The sequence below is a fragment of the Sinohyriopsis cumingii genome, chromosome 7 (assembly GCF_028554795.1).
Source record: "Sinohyriopsis cumingii isolate HCF-2022 chromosome 7, ASM2855479v2, whole genome shotgun sequence".
Lineage (NCBI taxonomy): Eukaryota > Metazoa > Mollusca > Bivalvia > Unionida > Unionidae > Sinohyriopsis > Sinohyriopsis cumingii.
The window spans coordinates 23,399,037-23,416,324 of record NC_142967.1 but is presented as its reverse complement, the minus strand read 5'-3'; the positions used below and the strand labels follow the sequence as shown (position 1 = coordinate 23,416,324).

Sequence of the window (17,288 nt, the reverse complement as noted above, 5' to 3'; positions counted from 1 at the left end):
GAAATCTTAGAAAGTGCCATCATGTGAACTTTTAGAAAGTATTAAAAAAATGTAAAATATATTAAGGGTAGCTGATTAAGCAATTTTACTAACTTGCAATTACAATAATGTAATCTGGTTACTCAGTTAAAATTTGTCCCAATGTAGTAAAAATGTAAAATTAAAGTCTAGCTTTATCCATGGCAACCAAACTCAATTTGTTTCTCAATGCTCATCTCGATGAACAATGCGTTGTGTGCTCTTGGACATGAGCGATACATGTTCCAGTATGGATTCATACGCTACACATTGAGTTCGTGGATATATTTTTCCTTTAATGCTCATGATGAAAAAAGGAATAAATGATAATAATACAAGGTTAGTTTCTTTCATTTTATTATCAAATAAGCGTTTGTTTATCCATTTTATTGCAACATGCAGTAGGGTGGCAGAAATTCAACACAAATTTATTTCGATTCTTCAGTCGTGGGACATATGACTTAGGTGAAAAAAGTTTCAATATAAGTTCTGGGCCAGGAAGAAAAAAAAGATTATTTAATGGGGGGGGGGGGGGGCAGAATTCTTTTAACTGAAGTGTCAGGCCTCAGAACATTATATTGTTGGTCCGTAATATAACTGCAGTAAACAGTGGTATGTATCAAGGAATGTTAAGAAATACAACAGCACAACACTTGTCATGGTATCCAGTTTTATTGTTGACAAAGAAAACAATCTGATAACTTTATTAAAATCAATGAATATTTAAATTCCATTTGAATACATTTGATAATTGCTTGACAATGAAACTTTTTATTTCTTTCAGCTGTACAAGACAGCATTCCTTGCAGTGTTATGTGACTAAGCTTTAGAATTTGAGACTAACAAGTACACAGAAACCAGGCCTGTTAAATACATTTTGTGAGAAGAAAAAAAGACTGACCCAAAACAATATCTTGAAATGTAACCCATAATTTGCACTGTTTTTCATATAACAGTAAATAGCTCTGCGTGGTCCAAGGTTGACATTGCCGGGGTGGGAGGGGGTGACAAGCGCCTACTCCTCTAGAAATGCCCCATACGGCTTGCGTCTCTGATTGCCTCTGTCAACTAAAATCCAGCTCCTGGCTTTCATGAGTGGCTTAGCTGTTAAGTCCGGCGGACCATGTTTCCACTAATAGGAGAAGGGGTGAATGTAGGTCACTGGTGCCTTAAAACCAGTCACTTCGAGTAGATGAGACTCATAAACCTTGGATGGTAGCTCATCTAGGAGAAGGAAAACTATAACTCCGAACCTGCTTTGCCTTGCGCCTATACCCACTCACGGGAAAGGCTAAGAGAGTAAACCGGGACAGAAAATCCAGAGTTGGAATCTCTAAGGTGGTCTGACATTGACTTCAACGTCATTCCGGCAACTCATGCAACGCCACTGGTGCCAAGCTGTATCGGCATTCGTTGTTCTCTTGGGTCCACCAGCTGCGTGGGGGGGGGGGGAGATATTCTGCATGGGCAACAGCCGATTCTCCATACCACCCTGCCCAGGCTTTGTAGCTCCAATGAAGAGGACACTCCAACGACGTCGTAAGGTGTCGGTACAACACGGGAAGTCGCAGTTCACCGGTTCTAAGTCAAAGTTCGATTGGCATAGAGCTTGGCGCCAGGGTTTGCTTCCGACGGTGGGATAAATCACCATGTCTCACTGTACAGCTACCGCCCGCCTCAAGCTGGTCAGCCCCAAGTTAGTAAGTTGCTGCCCGCCATGGCTTGCCTGCTTTACATGGAGCTACAAACTCCGCACCAGCAAGACTTAAAGAAGAAATAAGACTGCAGTCTTCGTATCGCAAGCTGGAACATCAGTACCATGTGTTCTGGATTCACCTTTGACCTGCACCTGATCGATGACGCACTGAAGACTGCCATCATTGATAGAGAATTCTTCCAACTGAATGCCGACATCGCCTGCCTCCAGACTGCCATCATTGATAGAGAACTCTACTCAATGAGTATTGACACTGCCTGCCTCCAGGAGACCCGACTGGCCAACAACGGCACCATCAGAGAAGCCAACTACACCTTCTTTTGGCAAACGAAGCCCTCCGAAGAACTTTGGAAGCACTGTGTCGTCTTCGCTGTAAAGAACATGCTAGTCGTCTTCATTGAACCTCCGTCATCAGGTACTGAGAGAATCCTTGCCCTGCGGCTGTCACTATCCTCAGGCCCAGCCAACATCTTCAGGGTGTACGCCCCAACCCTCTGCTCCACCCATGAGGAGAAAAATATGTTCTATGAGAATTGGCAGCGTCTGCTCTGGATGTGCCGCTCCCACAGCCTATGTGTGACTAACACCTTCTTCAAATGCAAGGAGATCCACCAGGTGTCATGGAGACACCCACGTTGCCACCACTAGCACCAGCTAGACCTCGTCATCATCAGGCGTGCGGAACTGGCTAGTGTCCTACTCATCCCCAGCTACCACACTGCCGACTGCATCACGGACGATTCCGTTGTGACCAGCAAGATGCAAATAATACCCAAGAAGCTGCACCATGCCAAGAAGAAGGCTCACCCACGCATCAACACCTCCTGTGTAAGCAGCCTAGAGAAAACACAGCAGTTCATCAGCAAACTGCAGGAAACTCTCACCAAAGCGAGGCCTGATGAGACCATCGACTCCAAGTGACCCCACCTCCGTGACGCTGTGTACAATTCAGCCATTATGCCTACCGGGAGGAGACCAAAATTGCTGACTGGTATGAGGTCAACTGGGAGGAGCTGGAGTCCATGACTGAGGAGAAGAGGAAAGCCCTCCTACCATTTAAGGTTGCACCTAGCCTTAGTACACTACAAGCCCTCAGGACTGCAAAACACAACACCCAGCAACCACTCACAGCTGCCCCAACACCTACTGACTGAACCTCTGTACCAGTATACAGACAGCTGCTAACGCCGGGGATGCAAGAGGATGTATAACGGTATCAAGAAGGCGACAGGCCCTCCCCACCTCCAACACCGCCCCTTCAAGTCCAAGACGACCAAAGTCATCAAAGACCAGGGCAAACAGCTTCAGCGATGGGTTGAACGCTATCTCGAGCTGTATGCAACCCAAAACGGCGTCACTGACACCGCCCTGGATGCCATCCCAAACACGCCTGTCACGGAGGAACTAGACACACTGCCCGCCCTGGAAGAGCTCGGAAAAGCCATAGATTGCCTCGCCTGTGGAAAAGCTCCTAGAAGCGACGACAGTCCGCCTGAAGTCCTCATGAGCGAGAAATCAGCAATGCTCCAGCCCCTCCATGTACTCCTCTGCCTCTGCTGTGAACAGAGACACACACCACAGGACATGCGTGACACCAACAGTCACTTTGTACAAGAACAAAGGAGACTGTAGCGACTGCAACAACGAAAATTGGGTATCTCCCTCCTAAGCATCATTGGAAAGGCTTCTGCCTGTGTCACCTCGACACACTTGCAGACCCTAGTTTCCTGTGTCTACCCAGAGTCCCAGTATGGCTTCCAACCTGGCCAGTCAACTGCGAACATGATCTTCTCACTACACCAGTTGCAGGAGACGTGTCTCAAACAGCAGATGCCCTCTACATCACCTTTATTAACCTGGTCAGTTGGAGTGGACTTTTCACTCTCCTTCAGAAGAATAGGCTGCACCTCACGACTGCTCACTGTCGTCACGTCATTCCATGAGAACATGCACAGCACAGTGTGCTTCAATGGCACAACATAGGAGGCCTTCCCAATTAGCAGCAGAGTGATGCAAGGCTGTGTCCTTGCGCCAACACTCTTTGCCATCTTCTTCTCCATGCTTCTCCAGTACACCTTCAAGGGCTGCAGCAAGGGAGTGTACATTCATACCAGGGCTGACAGCAAGCTGTTCAACATCGCCTGTCTGGATACTAAGACTAACGTCACACAGGTCCTCATCTGTGAATTGCTCTTTACTGATGATGCAGCCTTGACATCACACAGAAGATGGACTTCAGCAGCTGGTATGACGCCTCTCCCACGCTTGTAAGGGGTTTAGACCGACCATCAGTTTGAAGAAAACAAAACATAATGGCGCAGGACGCAGACTCCCCTCCCTCCGTCACCATCGATGTGTACAACTTGGAAGCTGTTGAGAACTTCACATACCTCATCTCCAGCTCATTCTCCATTGATTCTGAGGTGAATGGAATGATTGCAAAGGCAGCAGCAGTGATGGCCAGACTGAACCAGAAGGTCTGGAACAACCCCAACCTCACTGAAAAAAAAACAACTGTGTGTCTACCAGGCATGCGTGCACAGCACACTCCTCTACAACCATAAGACATGGACCACCTATGCAAGACACAAGAGGAAACTCAACAACTTCCACCTGAGATGCATGTGGTGAATTCTGCACATCCAGTGTCAGGACAAAGTTTGCAACAAAGAGGTTCTGGAATGTACCAACATGAACAGCGCATTCTCCATTATGAGGGAGAGGCATCTTCGCTGGCTCGGCCATGTCAAGAGAATGGACCCAGGCTGCTTTCCCAAGGATCTGCTATACAGGGAGGAAGCAGAAGGCACATGACCAACATCTGCATTACAAAGATGTCTGCAAGAAGAACATGAAGACGGCCAACATCAAAGTCAATGAGTGGGAGAGCTGTGCTAACACTCGCTCCAACTGATGCCAGATGTCAGACAGGGCATTCAAAAAGCAGAAGACAGGAACATAAAGCACACTGAAAAGAGAGCTAGGAAGAAGGCAAAACAACAACTTACTCTGAAGCTACACCATCATCTCCTACAGATGGGCAGATGCCAAGAGGGAAATAGCTCTGCAGTTGAAACCAATACTGTATCACTATTTAATCATGCTTTGAATTGACAAGATATACAAATTAGAACCATGTCATGTGGTCAAATGCTGGGTCTGAAAATTTCACTTTCAAGTCACTGGTCTATGACCAGTAGAACACACACTGGCCAGATACACTAAGCTACAGACTGGTCCAACAGCTAATAACATTAACAAAAGACAGGAGAAAATAACAACTGTAATGCAAATTGAAAATTCTAACTAAACTGTATTGGTGCCTTCAGGAAACAAGCTATGGAGCTGAGAAAAGATGTAGAGCTGTAATTGTAGACATAATTTTGTGTCAAATTGAGATACTCTTTTTGCTGAATGTTACATCTGAAGTAATGCAAAATCAGAGGTTTTTCCAGCTTTAATTACCCCATAAGGTGTTGAAAAGACAATCCATACATTTTTTCTGATCTGCACAAACGTCTGTAAAAGCCTAAGTAATCAGGTCTTGCTAAATGGCAGCAGACTAGCTTGATTTGCTAGCAATGACCTTTCTGGTGCAATATATGCTCTTGGTTTGATTCAAGTGCTACCAATGGGTTTGTTTTAAAACTGAATGTGCCCATGCAGGGTATGCTGTGCATGCTGAATAAAACACAACTGACCTCTTTTTATCATACTTAACCCATGGCCAAGTCTTTCTCCCAATTATCCTGAAAGTCTGAATATGTATATTTTTATCAAAGTTTGTGTACTTTTGTTGGACCTAGGATGTTTGAGATCTTGTAGTACAATGTGTCTTGTAGTGGAAAAATTCCCAACAGTTGATTCTTGCCAACTGCTGGTAAATCCAGACTTAAACTCGGTCAATACTGTTGCTGTTTACTTTTAGCGACCACTGAGAACAGAAAAGTGTTTCATGAATGTCACTGAAAATCTGCAAATTTAACATGCAGTATGCAGATCAACAACCTGCAAATTTAGCATGCAGTATGCAGATCAACAATCTGGTTATTTGCATACTGCATGCTAAATTTGCAGATATTCACTAACATTTTACATCACCAGTCTGTCAATAATGATCGACTTCTACTTGCATCAGTGTACTTTTACAACTCTAAACTGATAATTTAAGGATTAAAAAGCACATTTTCTTCAATTTATTGAAACAAGAAATATTAAAGGTCAGGCAGGCTAGTACTGCTAAAATATAAAAGGTCCACAGCTAAAAAAGGATTCTGTCCTGGACATTGGAACACAATAAATTTTAGGCCCTGATGTGGCTGATTGTTAGCAGTGGTGGAAAAAAAATAAAAGAGAATGATGTTGTATAAAGAGATTACTTCTATTTGTCAAAAATACTTAAAGCTGGTGCTGGTGCTTTAACTGATGGACATAATGAAAGATGGTGTTGGTGCTTTAACTGATGGACATAATGAAACATGGTGTTGGTGCTTTAACTGATGGACATAATGAAAGATAGTGTTGGTGCTTTAACTGATGGACATAATGAAAGATGGTGATGGTACTTTAGCTGATGGACACAATGAAAGCAATGAAAGATGGTGTTGGTGCTTTAACTGATGGATATAATGTAAGATGGTGTTGGTGCTTTAACTGATGGACATAATGAAAGATGGTGTTGATGCTTTAACATATGAAAATACTGAAAGATGGTGCTTTAACTGATGGACATAATGAAAGATGGTGTTCCAGCTGTGGACTTTCATGCAACATTAGTTAGACAGAAAGGGAATGCTTTGTATATGTGTCAAATATTCCCATATGCTCCAATGCCTTTGACACATCAGAGATACAAGAGATTTTCTCTTCTGTATTTCCAATAAGTGATGGGGCCAAATCACTGGACTGTTGGATGACTTCTGGTTGGAGAGGGTAGATACCACATTTAGCGAACTAGTTTATGATGGTTGATGGGCAATGGCTTTTGGCATAAAATACTTTACCAAAAATCTTTCCAAATACGAATCTACTTACTACTCTGCCAGGATTTTCTTCCATAAATATATTGCATTCTCTTTTGTAATTTTCCTTCAAAGGCTTGAAACACCCCCTATCAAGTGGCTGCAGTTTGTGTGTTGTGTGTGGAGGAAGTGCAAAGAGAATTAAGCCTAGCTCCTTACATTTTCTTACAACATTCAACCTGACATGAGTACTGTGACCATCAATTAATAGTAATACTGGTCTTGCTGGTGGAATGTGTCTTACAAAGTGATCAGTTACCCAAGTTTCAAAGAGCTCTTAATCTATCCAGCCATTTGGACTGACGCATACTCTAGTACAAGGAGGCATACCATGAAACATATCATGATCCATACCCCCATTTACCTGTGAATATCACCTGGGGTGGGACGAGGAGGCCAGAGGGTGATGCACAAGCTACAACAGTTATGTTTGTTTTATTGCCACTTGTCTGTGAATAAGCATCTTGTCCAGACAGGTTTACAATTTTAGGTGGCTTATGAAATAATGGCATACCTTTTTCATCAGCATTAAAACTACGCTCTAGGGCAAGTGTCAACTCATATTTAGTAAGTATATGTGACAAAAGACTGAAGTAGATTTCTTTTACTGCTGTTGGATTCAGACATACTGCCCTGTTCCTGGGTAATGACTGGAGGCTGCACAACCGCACCTGTGGCGATCTTTTAGTGAACCCCAACCACCATTCATCACCAGGACTACTATTTTTAAACTTATTGGGAATGTTTCCTGTCATTACTATATCACTAACTAAACTCAATATCTGTTGCTTGCTTCTGCCAAATCCTATTTGGATTGTAATCTTAATAAATTCTATTATCTTCTTTTTTGCCTCCAAAGGCAGTGTTGTTTTGGGACCTGGCTTTTTAAAGATGGTAAGGAGGATACAAGGCCAGTTATCCTATCACCCAGTGTGGCTTTGGGGACACCAAACTGTTCTGCCACCTTCCTAACTGATATGCGATTGTCTTTTGCCATTTCTATGTTGTAAAATTTGATGGCCTGCTGCATAGATACATCATCCCATCTTCTTCTCACTTTTTCTTGTTTTACCCATTTTTCACTGAAACATTTAATTATTCAAGGTTACAAAATAAGAAGCTGTAGAGTATAACTTATAAATTTACTTAATGAGGTAAGTCAAAATATTAGGATGAAGCCTGCTTTAATTATGTTCCAAGTTGGAAAATGTGAGTCATGATTGTTGCTGTCTATATAAAAATTGAATCAAGGGGTTTAAAAAATGTTTAAATGAGGTCTTTAATATAAACATTCACACATTTATTGCTGATGTCAACACTGCCAGAAAGGTGATTACTGTTTTCCTGTACATTAACACAAGCGCAATAAAAGAAATTACATCATTTAAGTTTCAAGACACAACAATCCTTTTTTTTTAAAATTATTAGTCCATGGTTATCAAGTTGGGATTGTTAAAACTGTTAAACACTTCTGAATAATGGTTATTACACTTTTAGTTAGACAGCATTGATGACATGCACTGGTAAGACAGCTGAAACTTTTTAAAATTAAATATTTAGATAATAATAACAATATTAATAATAATGACTAACAAGCTGGTGAGGAGATTTTATTTTATTTCTAGGGGATGAGGGTTAAAGTAAAGTATTGCCACATTTGATTCTTAATTAAACTTATTCCTAATGTTCTCAAATTATCAACGTAGTTTTGCTTGAAATACCAAGTAAATCATCTGCAATATCAGTTGAAGTGGTTTAAATCTTCATTACAACCTTAATTTATTTATAACATTAACCAATCTATTGTACTTAATAACCTGCTACATGTATTTCAGCAGTACGATAATACCCCTATAGTGTACCCCTATATATTTATCAACCAATCAAACGAAGTTCAATGCAGGCCTTAGATTAAACATTCAGTCAAAACAGAACAAGAACTGGTCTATGCCATATCGGATTCATAAACAGTGTCATGCTTATTTTATTTCTCAGGGAATGCAATAATACGGAATTGGAATTAACTATCTGCATACCGGAAATGCTGCAAGAATCACACCTTTTAGTAATAAATAAAAAAATATTCACCTTTCCTGTGATCGGAGGATCATCGTATTACAAAATGATGGGCGGGAAGAGGTCGGATGTTACGTATGATCATGTATTTATAGGTTTCTACCTTGTGGTAAATAGTTTTAAAATTTTTTTTATTGGTTTGTCCGATAATACACGCTGAGTGATGTTACCCCGAGTGACGTTTGATTGACTGATTACTTAGATTTACGTCGCGTGCCGAGTGACGTTATTCACTGAACACGAGCCTTTAATGACGCACACTAACTGATAATTAAGCACATGCTGAGCCACGTTAATTATCTCAAAAATCATAAAAAAATAAAATGTTTCATCGTAACTGGAAAACCTTACGATGAGACTAAATAACAGCAGCCATGACAGGTCTGTGACAGCCCCCACCCCCAAATTGATGTAGTTACCTCTGATGACAAGGATACGTCCAATTTGTTAATAATAAAATATGTGCCTCTCACTCCTTTTCGTTACATCTTTGCATATTTCACACGTGATGACGCTGTTTCTAATAAAATGGTGCCTGTTCGAAAATGTTTGACAGTCAATATTGTCCGGATGTTGATCGAATCTTGAAGTATGTGAAATCTCCAAATTCTGCGAATTTAAATTGTTCAATCTAGAAATATATGATCGTTCGGTCAAATCACAGAAAAGTTACTTTAAAAAAAAGAAAAGCTTACAATTGAATATAACACGGTTACTGGTTAAATTAGGCATGGAAGAACAAAACAAGGAAATAAAGTAGGCCTAATCTACAGACAAATTGGTCATTTTAAAGTCGGAGTGTAAGGACTATACTACTCAAAATGAGTTACTTCCCTTGGGTAGGAAACTGCCGCGTCATATTCTGAAAAAGGATTTGTTTAGGTTGTCAAACCCCAAAGCTGCTCCCTGTGGATTTTAATGAGGCCAAGTTAGTGGCCCAACTCGAGAAGTAAAATATTTTTATCGTTTATTATGGTTGCTAAGATTAATTGTAAGCGCGTGCTTAGGCAATGCCTGTTGATGTGGGTCTGTAGCAATCCAGAAAAATTTAAATGGTAAATCATTCCAGAATTCTATTAAACACGCTGTATATAGTGACCAAAACTCTAGACCTACTATCCATGAAAAGGGATGGATGTAATAGAAGGGAAATTTTATCACACATATTTATTCATATTATCACACACAAGAAAGGCTATGAGTGACTATACATACTTGCATACAGACATGCTATCATACCACGGCAAATAGTAGTGTTTATATCAGGGCCGGATTAAGACAAGTGTTGGTCAGGGGTTCTAAACCTTCAAAAGGGCCAGGACTTTTCCTCGAAAGGGCAGCAAAGCAAAAGTTAGTGTCTGTTTACTCAAAGTACGCATAATACCAATAAAACTCCCCGATCCGGCCCTGTATATACACAAGTATTTGAGTGGGACATTTAAAAACCTAGACCTAATTTCCTCTAACCCTTGCCACCCCTTTTTTGATATTTGGACATTTATGTTGGGGTGTAGGGTCAGAGTCAATTCCCTATCGAAAAGTTGGAATTCGCCGACACCTTTTGGTGTAGGGTAGCCGCTTACTAGCCATCCTAGCAAACTAAAACGACCGTTCATCGAGATATACCAGCATGAAATCGATATGAATATGATTTATTTTCTCAAAAATCGCGAATATAGCATTCGTTATATCTTTAATCAGCTGACAGACGAGATGTAACTACAACGTGGATGAAATTTTACCTGGAACTCGCCATTTGCATTCCGAGTCACATGACTACACAAATCTCGCCACCTACATGTCAATGACATCAGAGGTACAATAATCACGTGATATTAACAATATACCATTTCGAAAGTTGTTGTACATAGAATTCGAAAATATGGATTAAAAGTCACGTAATACTTGTACATAAATATAATGTACACTTAATTCCCAACATATTTATTCTGAGAACAACGACTAGAAATATTTCGGTATCGCAGCAAGGTGGAGAAAACCAGATTCATCGAGCTCTAAGCACGTGTTGGCAATGTATTTTGTTGGTATCATGTGACTACCGCATTGACCTTTGCTCTCCGCTTGTTGAATATGTTTTTTCCCAAGTTGCTGCAACATTTACAGATTTCTGGTCGTTGTTTTCAGAATAAATATTTTTAGAAGTTTATGTTCTTTAATTTTTCTGTAAATAGTACATGACTTTCATTTATATGTTCGATTTTATTCCTGCAGCAACATTAGAAATGATTTATTGTTGATATGAAGTGACTATTTGAACTTTGATGTCAATGACATGTAGGTCGCGAGATTTGTGTAGTCATGTGACTCGGAATACAAATGGCGAGTTCCAGGTCAAATTTCGTCAACGCTATTGTTCAGGCCAGTCTGTCAGCGGATTAAAGATATAACAAATGCTCTACTCGTAATATCTGAGAAAATAAATCATATTCCTATCGATTTCATGCAGGTATAAATAGGTGAAAGTTCGTTAAAGTTTGCTAGACCGGCTACTAAGCGGCTGCCCCATGCCGACACCAAATGGTGTCAGCGAATTCCAACTTTTCGATAGAGAACTGACTCTGACCCTACACCCAACATAAACGTCCAAATATCAAAAATAGGGTGGCAAGGGTCAGAGGAATCTCAGACTATTAAAAACCAAAACGGGAATTAACATTAGCCCATTGGCTTACGTGCGGGGACCCACTCGAGAACCAAACGGGAAATCTTATCTTAAAATGGCCGTATGTTTAAATGGGGAATCAGGGTTAAAGAACACGCCCGGTACGATGGTTGATGATTCTACCCTTGTCCACATCTTGCTGGAGTTGTCTTGAGAACAGGTGACAGCATAGGAAAAAGCACTTGTATAACTAGTATAGGAGCGGATTAAAACGGATTAAAATTCTCCATCACTCCAAACGTGCGCTACAAAATTTAGTCAGAGAGTGGGGTCTCTCCACGAGTCAGAAGATAGCAGACGCGTAAAGTCGCTTTCATTGTATAGACGCAACGGCGTTCCTACTGTTTACCATTTCGGAACTGTCTGAGTACCATACCTCTGGCAGATTTTTTTAAACATTCAATGCATTCTGGTGTGCCTACTGCGGATACTCGGTGTGAAGGTGGTATGATTACGACTACTAATTGTTGCTGCAACAAGTATTCTTCTTCCAAAAGAGGATGACTTCAATTTAGCTTTGGCTGATTTCCTGTCGTCTTCGCAGTAATGTTTCCCTGTGATGGTAGCACTGACTTCAACTCCTTCATTGTCACCATGGGTGCATTATTTCAGAAAGAGATAGAAGGAAGCACTGGAGAATGTTCTGGCGAAGACAGAAAGAACAGAAGGAGAATTTATTCAACAACAGCAAGATGAGAGACAAGAAAACGAGAGAAAGAATAAGAGATAAACTTTACAATTTAAAAGAGAGACGGAAAGGAATTAAAAAAGAAAAGATGTGTGTTATACAAGACATTTTTGAGGAGTTAGAGTATCTCAGACCAATGTATCAGACTTCTTCAGCTAAATCCAAGAGAAAAATACCATCACATTTTTTAAGCATGGGCGCCCCGCACAAAAGGGCAAGGGGAGGGCACGCACCCACCTCACCCCACCCCAAGATTTCACTTCTGAACATGCCGCCACATGCACATCAACACCTTCAGCGTTTGGCTTAATTTGGATTTCTACTAAAGTTTATTCAGAACTTTAAATTATTTGGACTTGTGTAGACTTGGACATTCTAGAGAAATAACATTTGTTGAATTTAACAACGTTTGTTGCTTTTCACGTTTTTCTGCCACTTATTTTAAGAGCACAGACTCATAACAATAGTCATTACAATAAAAACAAGAGGGGTCTGAGTTGCTCACTGAAATCTGCTGCTACTACACGGTATGGACAAAACTGAATACCTAAATCTGCTGCTACTGCACGGTATGGACAAAACTGAATACATAAATCTGCTGCTACTACACGGTATGGACAAAACTGAATACCTAAATCTGCTGCTACTACACAGTATGGATAAAACTGAATACCTAAGTCTGCTGCTACTACACGATATGGACAAAACTGAATACCTAAGTCTGCTGCTACTACACGATATGGACAAAACTGAATACTTAAATCTGCTGCTACTACACGGTATGGACAAAACTGAATACATAAGTCTGCTGCTGCTACACAGTATGGATAAAACTGAATACCTAAATCTGCTGCTACTACACGGTATGGACAAAACTGAATACCTAAGTCTGCTGCTACTAGGGGTCCCGAGTGGCCGAGTGGTCTAAAGCGCTCTCCGTTACGGATCACTGTCATCTCACCTCTGTCTGCGTGGGTTCGAGTCTCAGATTTGGCCAATGTGGGTATGTGAGAAAGCCTGCCAGTAGCTTCTCTTGGGTCGGTGGTTCTTTCCGGAGGTTTTCCCGGGTTCTTCCTCCACCATTAATAGTGGCCGCCATGTATAGCCTATCGTGTGCTGAAAAATGGTGTTAAACCCTACAACAACAACTGCTGCTACTACACGGTATGGACAAAACTGAATACTTAAATCTGCTGCTACTACACGGTATGGACAAAACTGAATACTGAAATCTGCTGCTACTACACGGTATGGACAAAACTGAATACTTAAATCTGCTGCTAGTACACGGTATGGACAAAACTGAATACTTAAATCTGCTGCTACTACACGGTATGGACAAAACTGAATACTTTAACTTGGTACCTTGTGTACAAGGATTATCGTGCTGTCTGAAGTAGTTGTGCTCCAGCACGTTACTTCCCATTCATTTTTAGCTCTAGTGGCCTTGCCAGTAGGGTTCATTTAATGGTCTGTTATATATCGTCCGTCCGTCCGTAACTTTCTGATGTCAACATTCTACTATATTCAAAACTTTGCCAAAGTTGTTCAATCTATATCATGACGTAAGCTGGAACGAGTTTAAAAAAGAAAACACCAATATCTGATAATAACTTGTAGAGTTATGGTCATTAATTAAACGAAAAATTCTACTTTGCCATGTAAACACTCTAGTATCTTCGTTTTGCATCTGATCATTACCAAATTTGGTCAGAGTTATTATATTGATGATAGCTCGGACGAATTCGAAAACCACTAATATCGGATAGTAAACATCAGGACCTCATTTTCTCAAAGAACTTAAGACAATTTTGATCGTAAGTCACTTTCTTAAATGCTTTACTGAGAATTACGCTTTACAAATAAACGCGATTTCATTTAATTTTCTAATACATTTCAGCACAGCCTGTATAAATTAATGCCTACAGTGAATGCTTAGGTGAATCACAGTGGACGATTATAAAATTTGACTAACGATTAAAATTATGCAAAGATGTTTAATAAAACTTAGGGTCCGGTGTCAAGGGTACGTTTCGCGGAATATCCGTCGGTCGGTTCTAATTACTGACTTGTTTGGATTAGTTGTTGTTGTTGTTGTTGTTTTAATTATTTTGCCTGGTAACCTGTATTTAACGAAATTGATCATCATGAACAAGAATCCAGCTGACATCAATGTGCTACTTTAAAGAAAATAAGACAACGAATTTTCTACTGTCTTGAACATAAACAATGATCTCCTTTCCATTTAACTGCCGACCTACTTTTTAAGTGCAAATTCACTACCAGTTTACGTGAAGAGACAAAAAAAAATGGCATCACAGCAATGTTACTCCTGGCCACTGATAGTTGAACTTCTATCAACTGTCTTATGGGTTTCCAGCCAACAACTGTAATTGATAGTAATATAAAATATTTTTCCATGAAACAATCATGAAAATTATATTCGAAGACACTTGCCCCCATTTCACTTCTAAATATGTTTTATCCTACATGGGTATTTTTTGTGCGGATGTTGTTGCTGTATGACTTAATGCCATTTTTCAGCCTATCGTTTGCTGAAAATGGCGCTAAACCCTAGAAAAACAACAACAACAACGGTACAAAAATGAATTCTGCGGGCGCCCATGGCAGCTATTCTTGCTAATTTAGTTCTACCACCACTTCTACTGTTGTTACTCCATACAGATGGCAACGTACAAAATATTCCACGAAGAGTGAGGATTTATTAGGTATTGTCAGTTTGATATATACAGGTAAATTAGTGAAGAAAAAGAAGAAAAATTCCAAACCAAACTGCATGAAAGTAAGATTCTCGTATGGTTGATAATTTTTCTGTGTTCTGTGGTCTAGTGGTTAGAGCGTCCGCCTCGGATGCGGGAGGTCATGGGTTCAGTCCCCAACCAAAGACTTGTAAAAATGGTACTAACAGCTACCTCACTTGGCGCTCAGCATTAAAAGGTTAGTGTTAGGACTGGTCGGCCTGGTGTCAGGATAATGTGACTAGGTGGGACATCATACTACATGTCTGCGGTATGATGCCCCAGTGCTAGACATCACTATAAACTGTCACTTTGCAGACATCGTAGCGATATGACTGAAAAATTGTTAAAACTACGTTAAAAATCCGAATCACACACACACACACACAACTAGCCTGTTTGTATCTTTTCTTCATCCATGTTGCTGCAATGTAAAATTTACGACGGATACATTTTTGGGGATAAAGCGTGGGTAGCTTCCACGTGGGGAGGGGTGAGTCTTAGGAAAGCCAGTGGCAGTTGTTATGAATAACTCGAAAAAGGCACAGTATTAGTTTTCTCCCGTCACCGTCCAAATTCTGAATCCACAACCCGTCCTATGTGTTATCGATGACCATTTCTATTCGAGCGTAGCAGTCAATATAGCCTGTGAAACCTGAAGTCGAGTGAAAACAAGTTTTGAAACCACTTTACTAAGCCCTAAAGTACACAATCTTTGAAATTGGGGTCTTATTCAATACGCATTCACACGATTGTTTTGTACAACACGACTGCTTTGTAAGGTTTCGTGATTCATGACCGTCCTGGGTGGGGTTATTAACTTGTCCTGCCAATAATCAGTAATTTGGCTCCATCGCACAACTCTACATTTTGCCACTGTTTAACATCAGTCTTAACAAATTTAACAATGCACTAGAAATATTCAGACAGGATATACGATTCTAGGAAAAAGATGCTTAAATTAAGGACTGTGTTCGTCCGTATGTTTGCCACTTTCTTAGTCCTTCATCAGGCAAGCTATAGCAAGGAAATACCTTACAAGGGTAAGTTGTTCTTCTTTGTATTTACATATTAACAGTTAATTTTAGTGGGTTTTTTTTTTTTTTTGTTCTTGCTGCTGTTGTGGGGTTCTGCCCAGCAGGCGCACGTGATAGTTGTACAGTTTCGAGGTTGTTGCTTTTACGCGATGTCAGTACTAAGTAACTGTTTGTATTAGTCTCAAACTACTGCATATACCTTTCAGTTTCCACTTAGTTGTTATTTTCCGTATGCTACTGTATGATGATGATGTCACATTTTCTATTACCCTGAAATTGATTATACTTTTATGTTAATCTTATTGCCCACTGAGACATCAATTTCCATTCCAAAACTTCATCACGTGATTTGCTTTAAGTAGTATAATTTTGCTACACAAAACTGTTTCATGATTTATCTATCATACCGGAGTTTTTTTAATTCTTTACTTTATCACCCGAATTTTAATCAAAAATAGGAAAGAAGAAATGAATAAGGTGATAGAAACAACGCTCAAGAACTATCTCATGTTATGTAATACTTATATGGAGATAAGGCACATATTTTTCATAAAAACTCTTTCAAAATTTATGAAGAACAAATAAAGTAATACACAACTTCTGTTTTCCATTCCGATACTCTTTTTGTTTTATACTCTTCTCTGTTTCACACACAAAAGACAGCAACATATACACAAGGCCTTTGAACGCATATCTCTATATACATGACTCTCCGAAATTAGTCTGTTAGATATATTTTACTTGACTAATTTTATATCTTAACTTTAGATCAGCAACACACACAAATACACGCACACGCACATGCACACACACACACACATACACACACACACACACACAGAGTTGGTGATCAAACCTTGCACAGTGCAGGAGTACGAGGCTAGACTTTACCCTCGCTCTATGCATACCCCAAATAACTCTTGCCTCATAAAGATGTTTTCTTTTCTTTTGATGAAATGCAAATGTTACTGACTATAAACAAAGTAATAAAGCAGAAATTGAAAACAGAAATTATCTCGTCTTCCTTAATGCCAATATTTATTTAAATTACAATATCACGAGACAAAATACTAAATTCATTTGGCAATCTTGTCCCCCGTGTCCAACTTACGTATATAAAAATATAAGCAATTTTAGTAAGTAAATGTCTGCAAGTTTATTGTTGAATGAGGATTTCACCATATTTGCAAGGGGTGGGCAGATTTCCGTATCATGTGGACAACACACACACACACACACACACACACACTACACTAATCAGAGCTTGTACTTGTTAATACCTGCAGCAA

The 17,288-nt window shown here is 40.1% G+C and overlaps 2 protein-coding genes across 3 annotated transcripts in view; both read right to left on the bottom strand.

The window, feature by feature from the left end:
- The window catches only part of LOC149794877 (uncharacterized), a 33,398-nt gene extending 22,804 nt beyond the window's left edge, over positions 1-10,594 (bottom strand). The window contains exon 1 of one of the 2 annotated variants that reach the window (XM_089964527.1): positions 10,575-10,594. The gene's annotated coding sequence lies outside the window, so the exon portion shown is untranslated. Of the gene's footprint in view, positions 1-9,251; positions 9,451-10,574 lie in introns of those variants that run through there. The other variant, XM_089964526.1, reaches the window with a different exon arrangement.
- LOC149794878 (uncharacterized) lies at positions 6,689-7,831 on the bottom strand. The gene is made up of 2 exons (XM_089963727.1): positions 7,121-7,831; positions 6,689-7,032 (listed from the first exon to the last, which is right to left on the bottom strand). Exons 1-2 carry the CDS (start codon positions 7,509-7,511, stop codon positions 6,689-6,691), a joined length of 735 nt encoding a protein of 244 aa, XP_089819853.1. The 5' UTR covers positions 7,512-7,831.
- Positions 10,595-17,288: the final 6,694 nt, after the last annotated feature.

Bases quoted from the DNA above. Each gene is read 5' to 3' on its own strand.
- LOC149794878 (XM_089963727.1), bottom strand. From the start codon at position 7,511: ATGACAGGAAACATTCCCAATAAGTTTAAAAATAGTAGTCCTGGTGAT. The intron at 7,033-7,120 runs GTAAATGGGGGT...GGATAGATTAAG, and splicing joins ACCCCAGGTGATATTCACAG to AGCTCTTTGAAACTTGGGTA.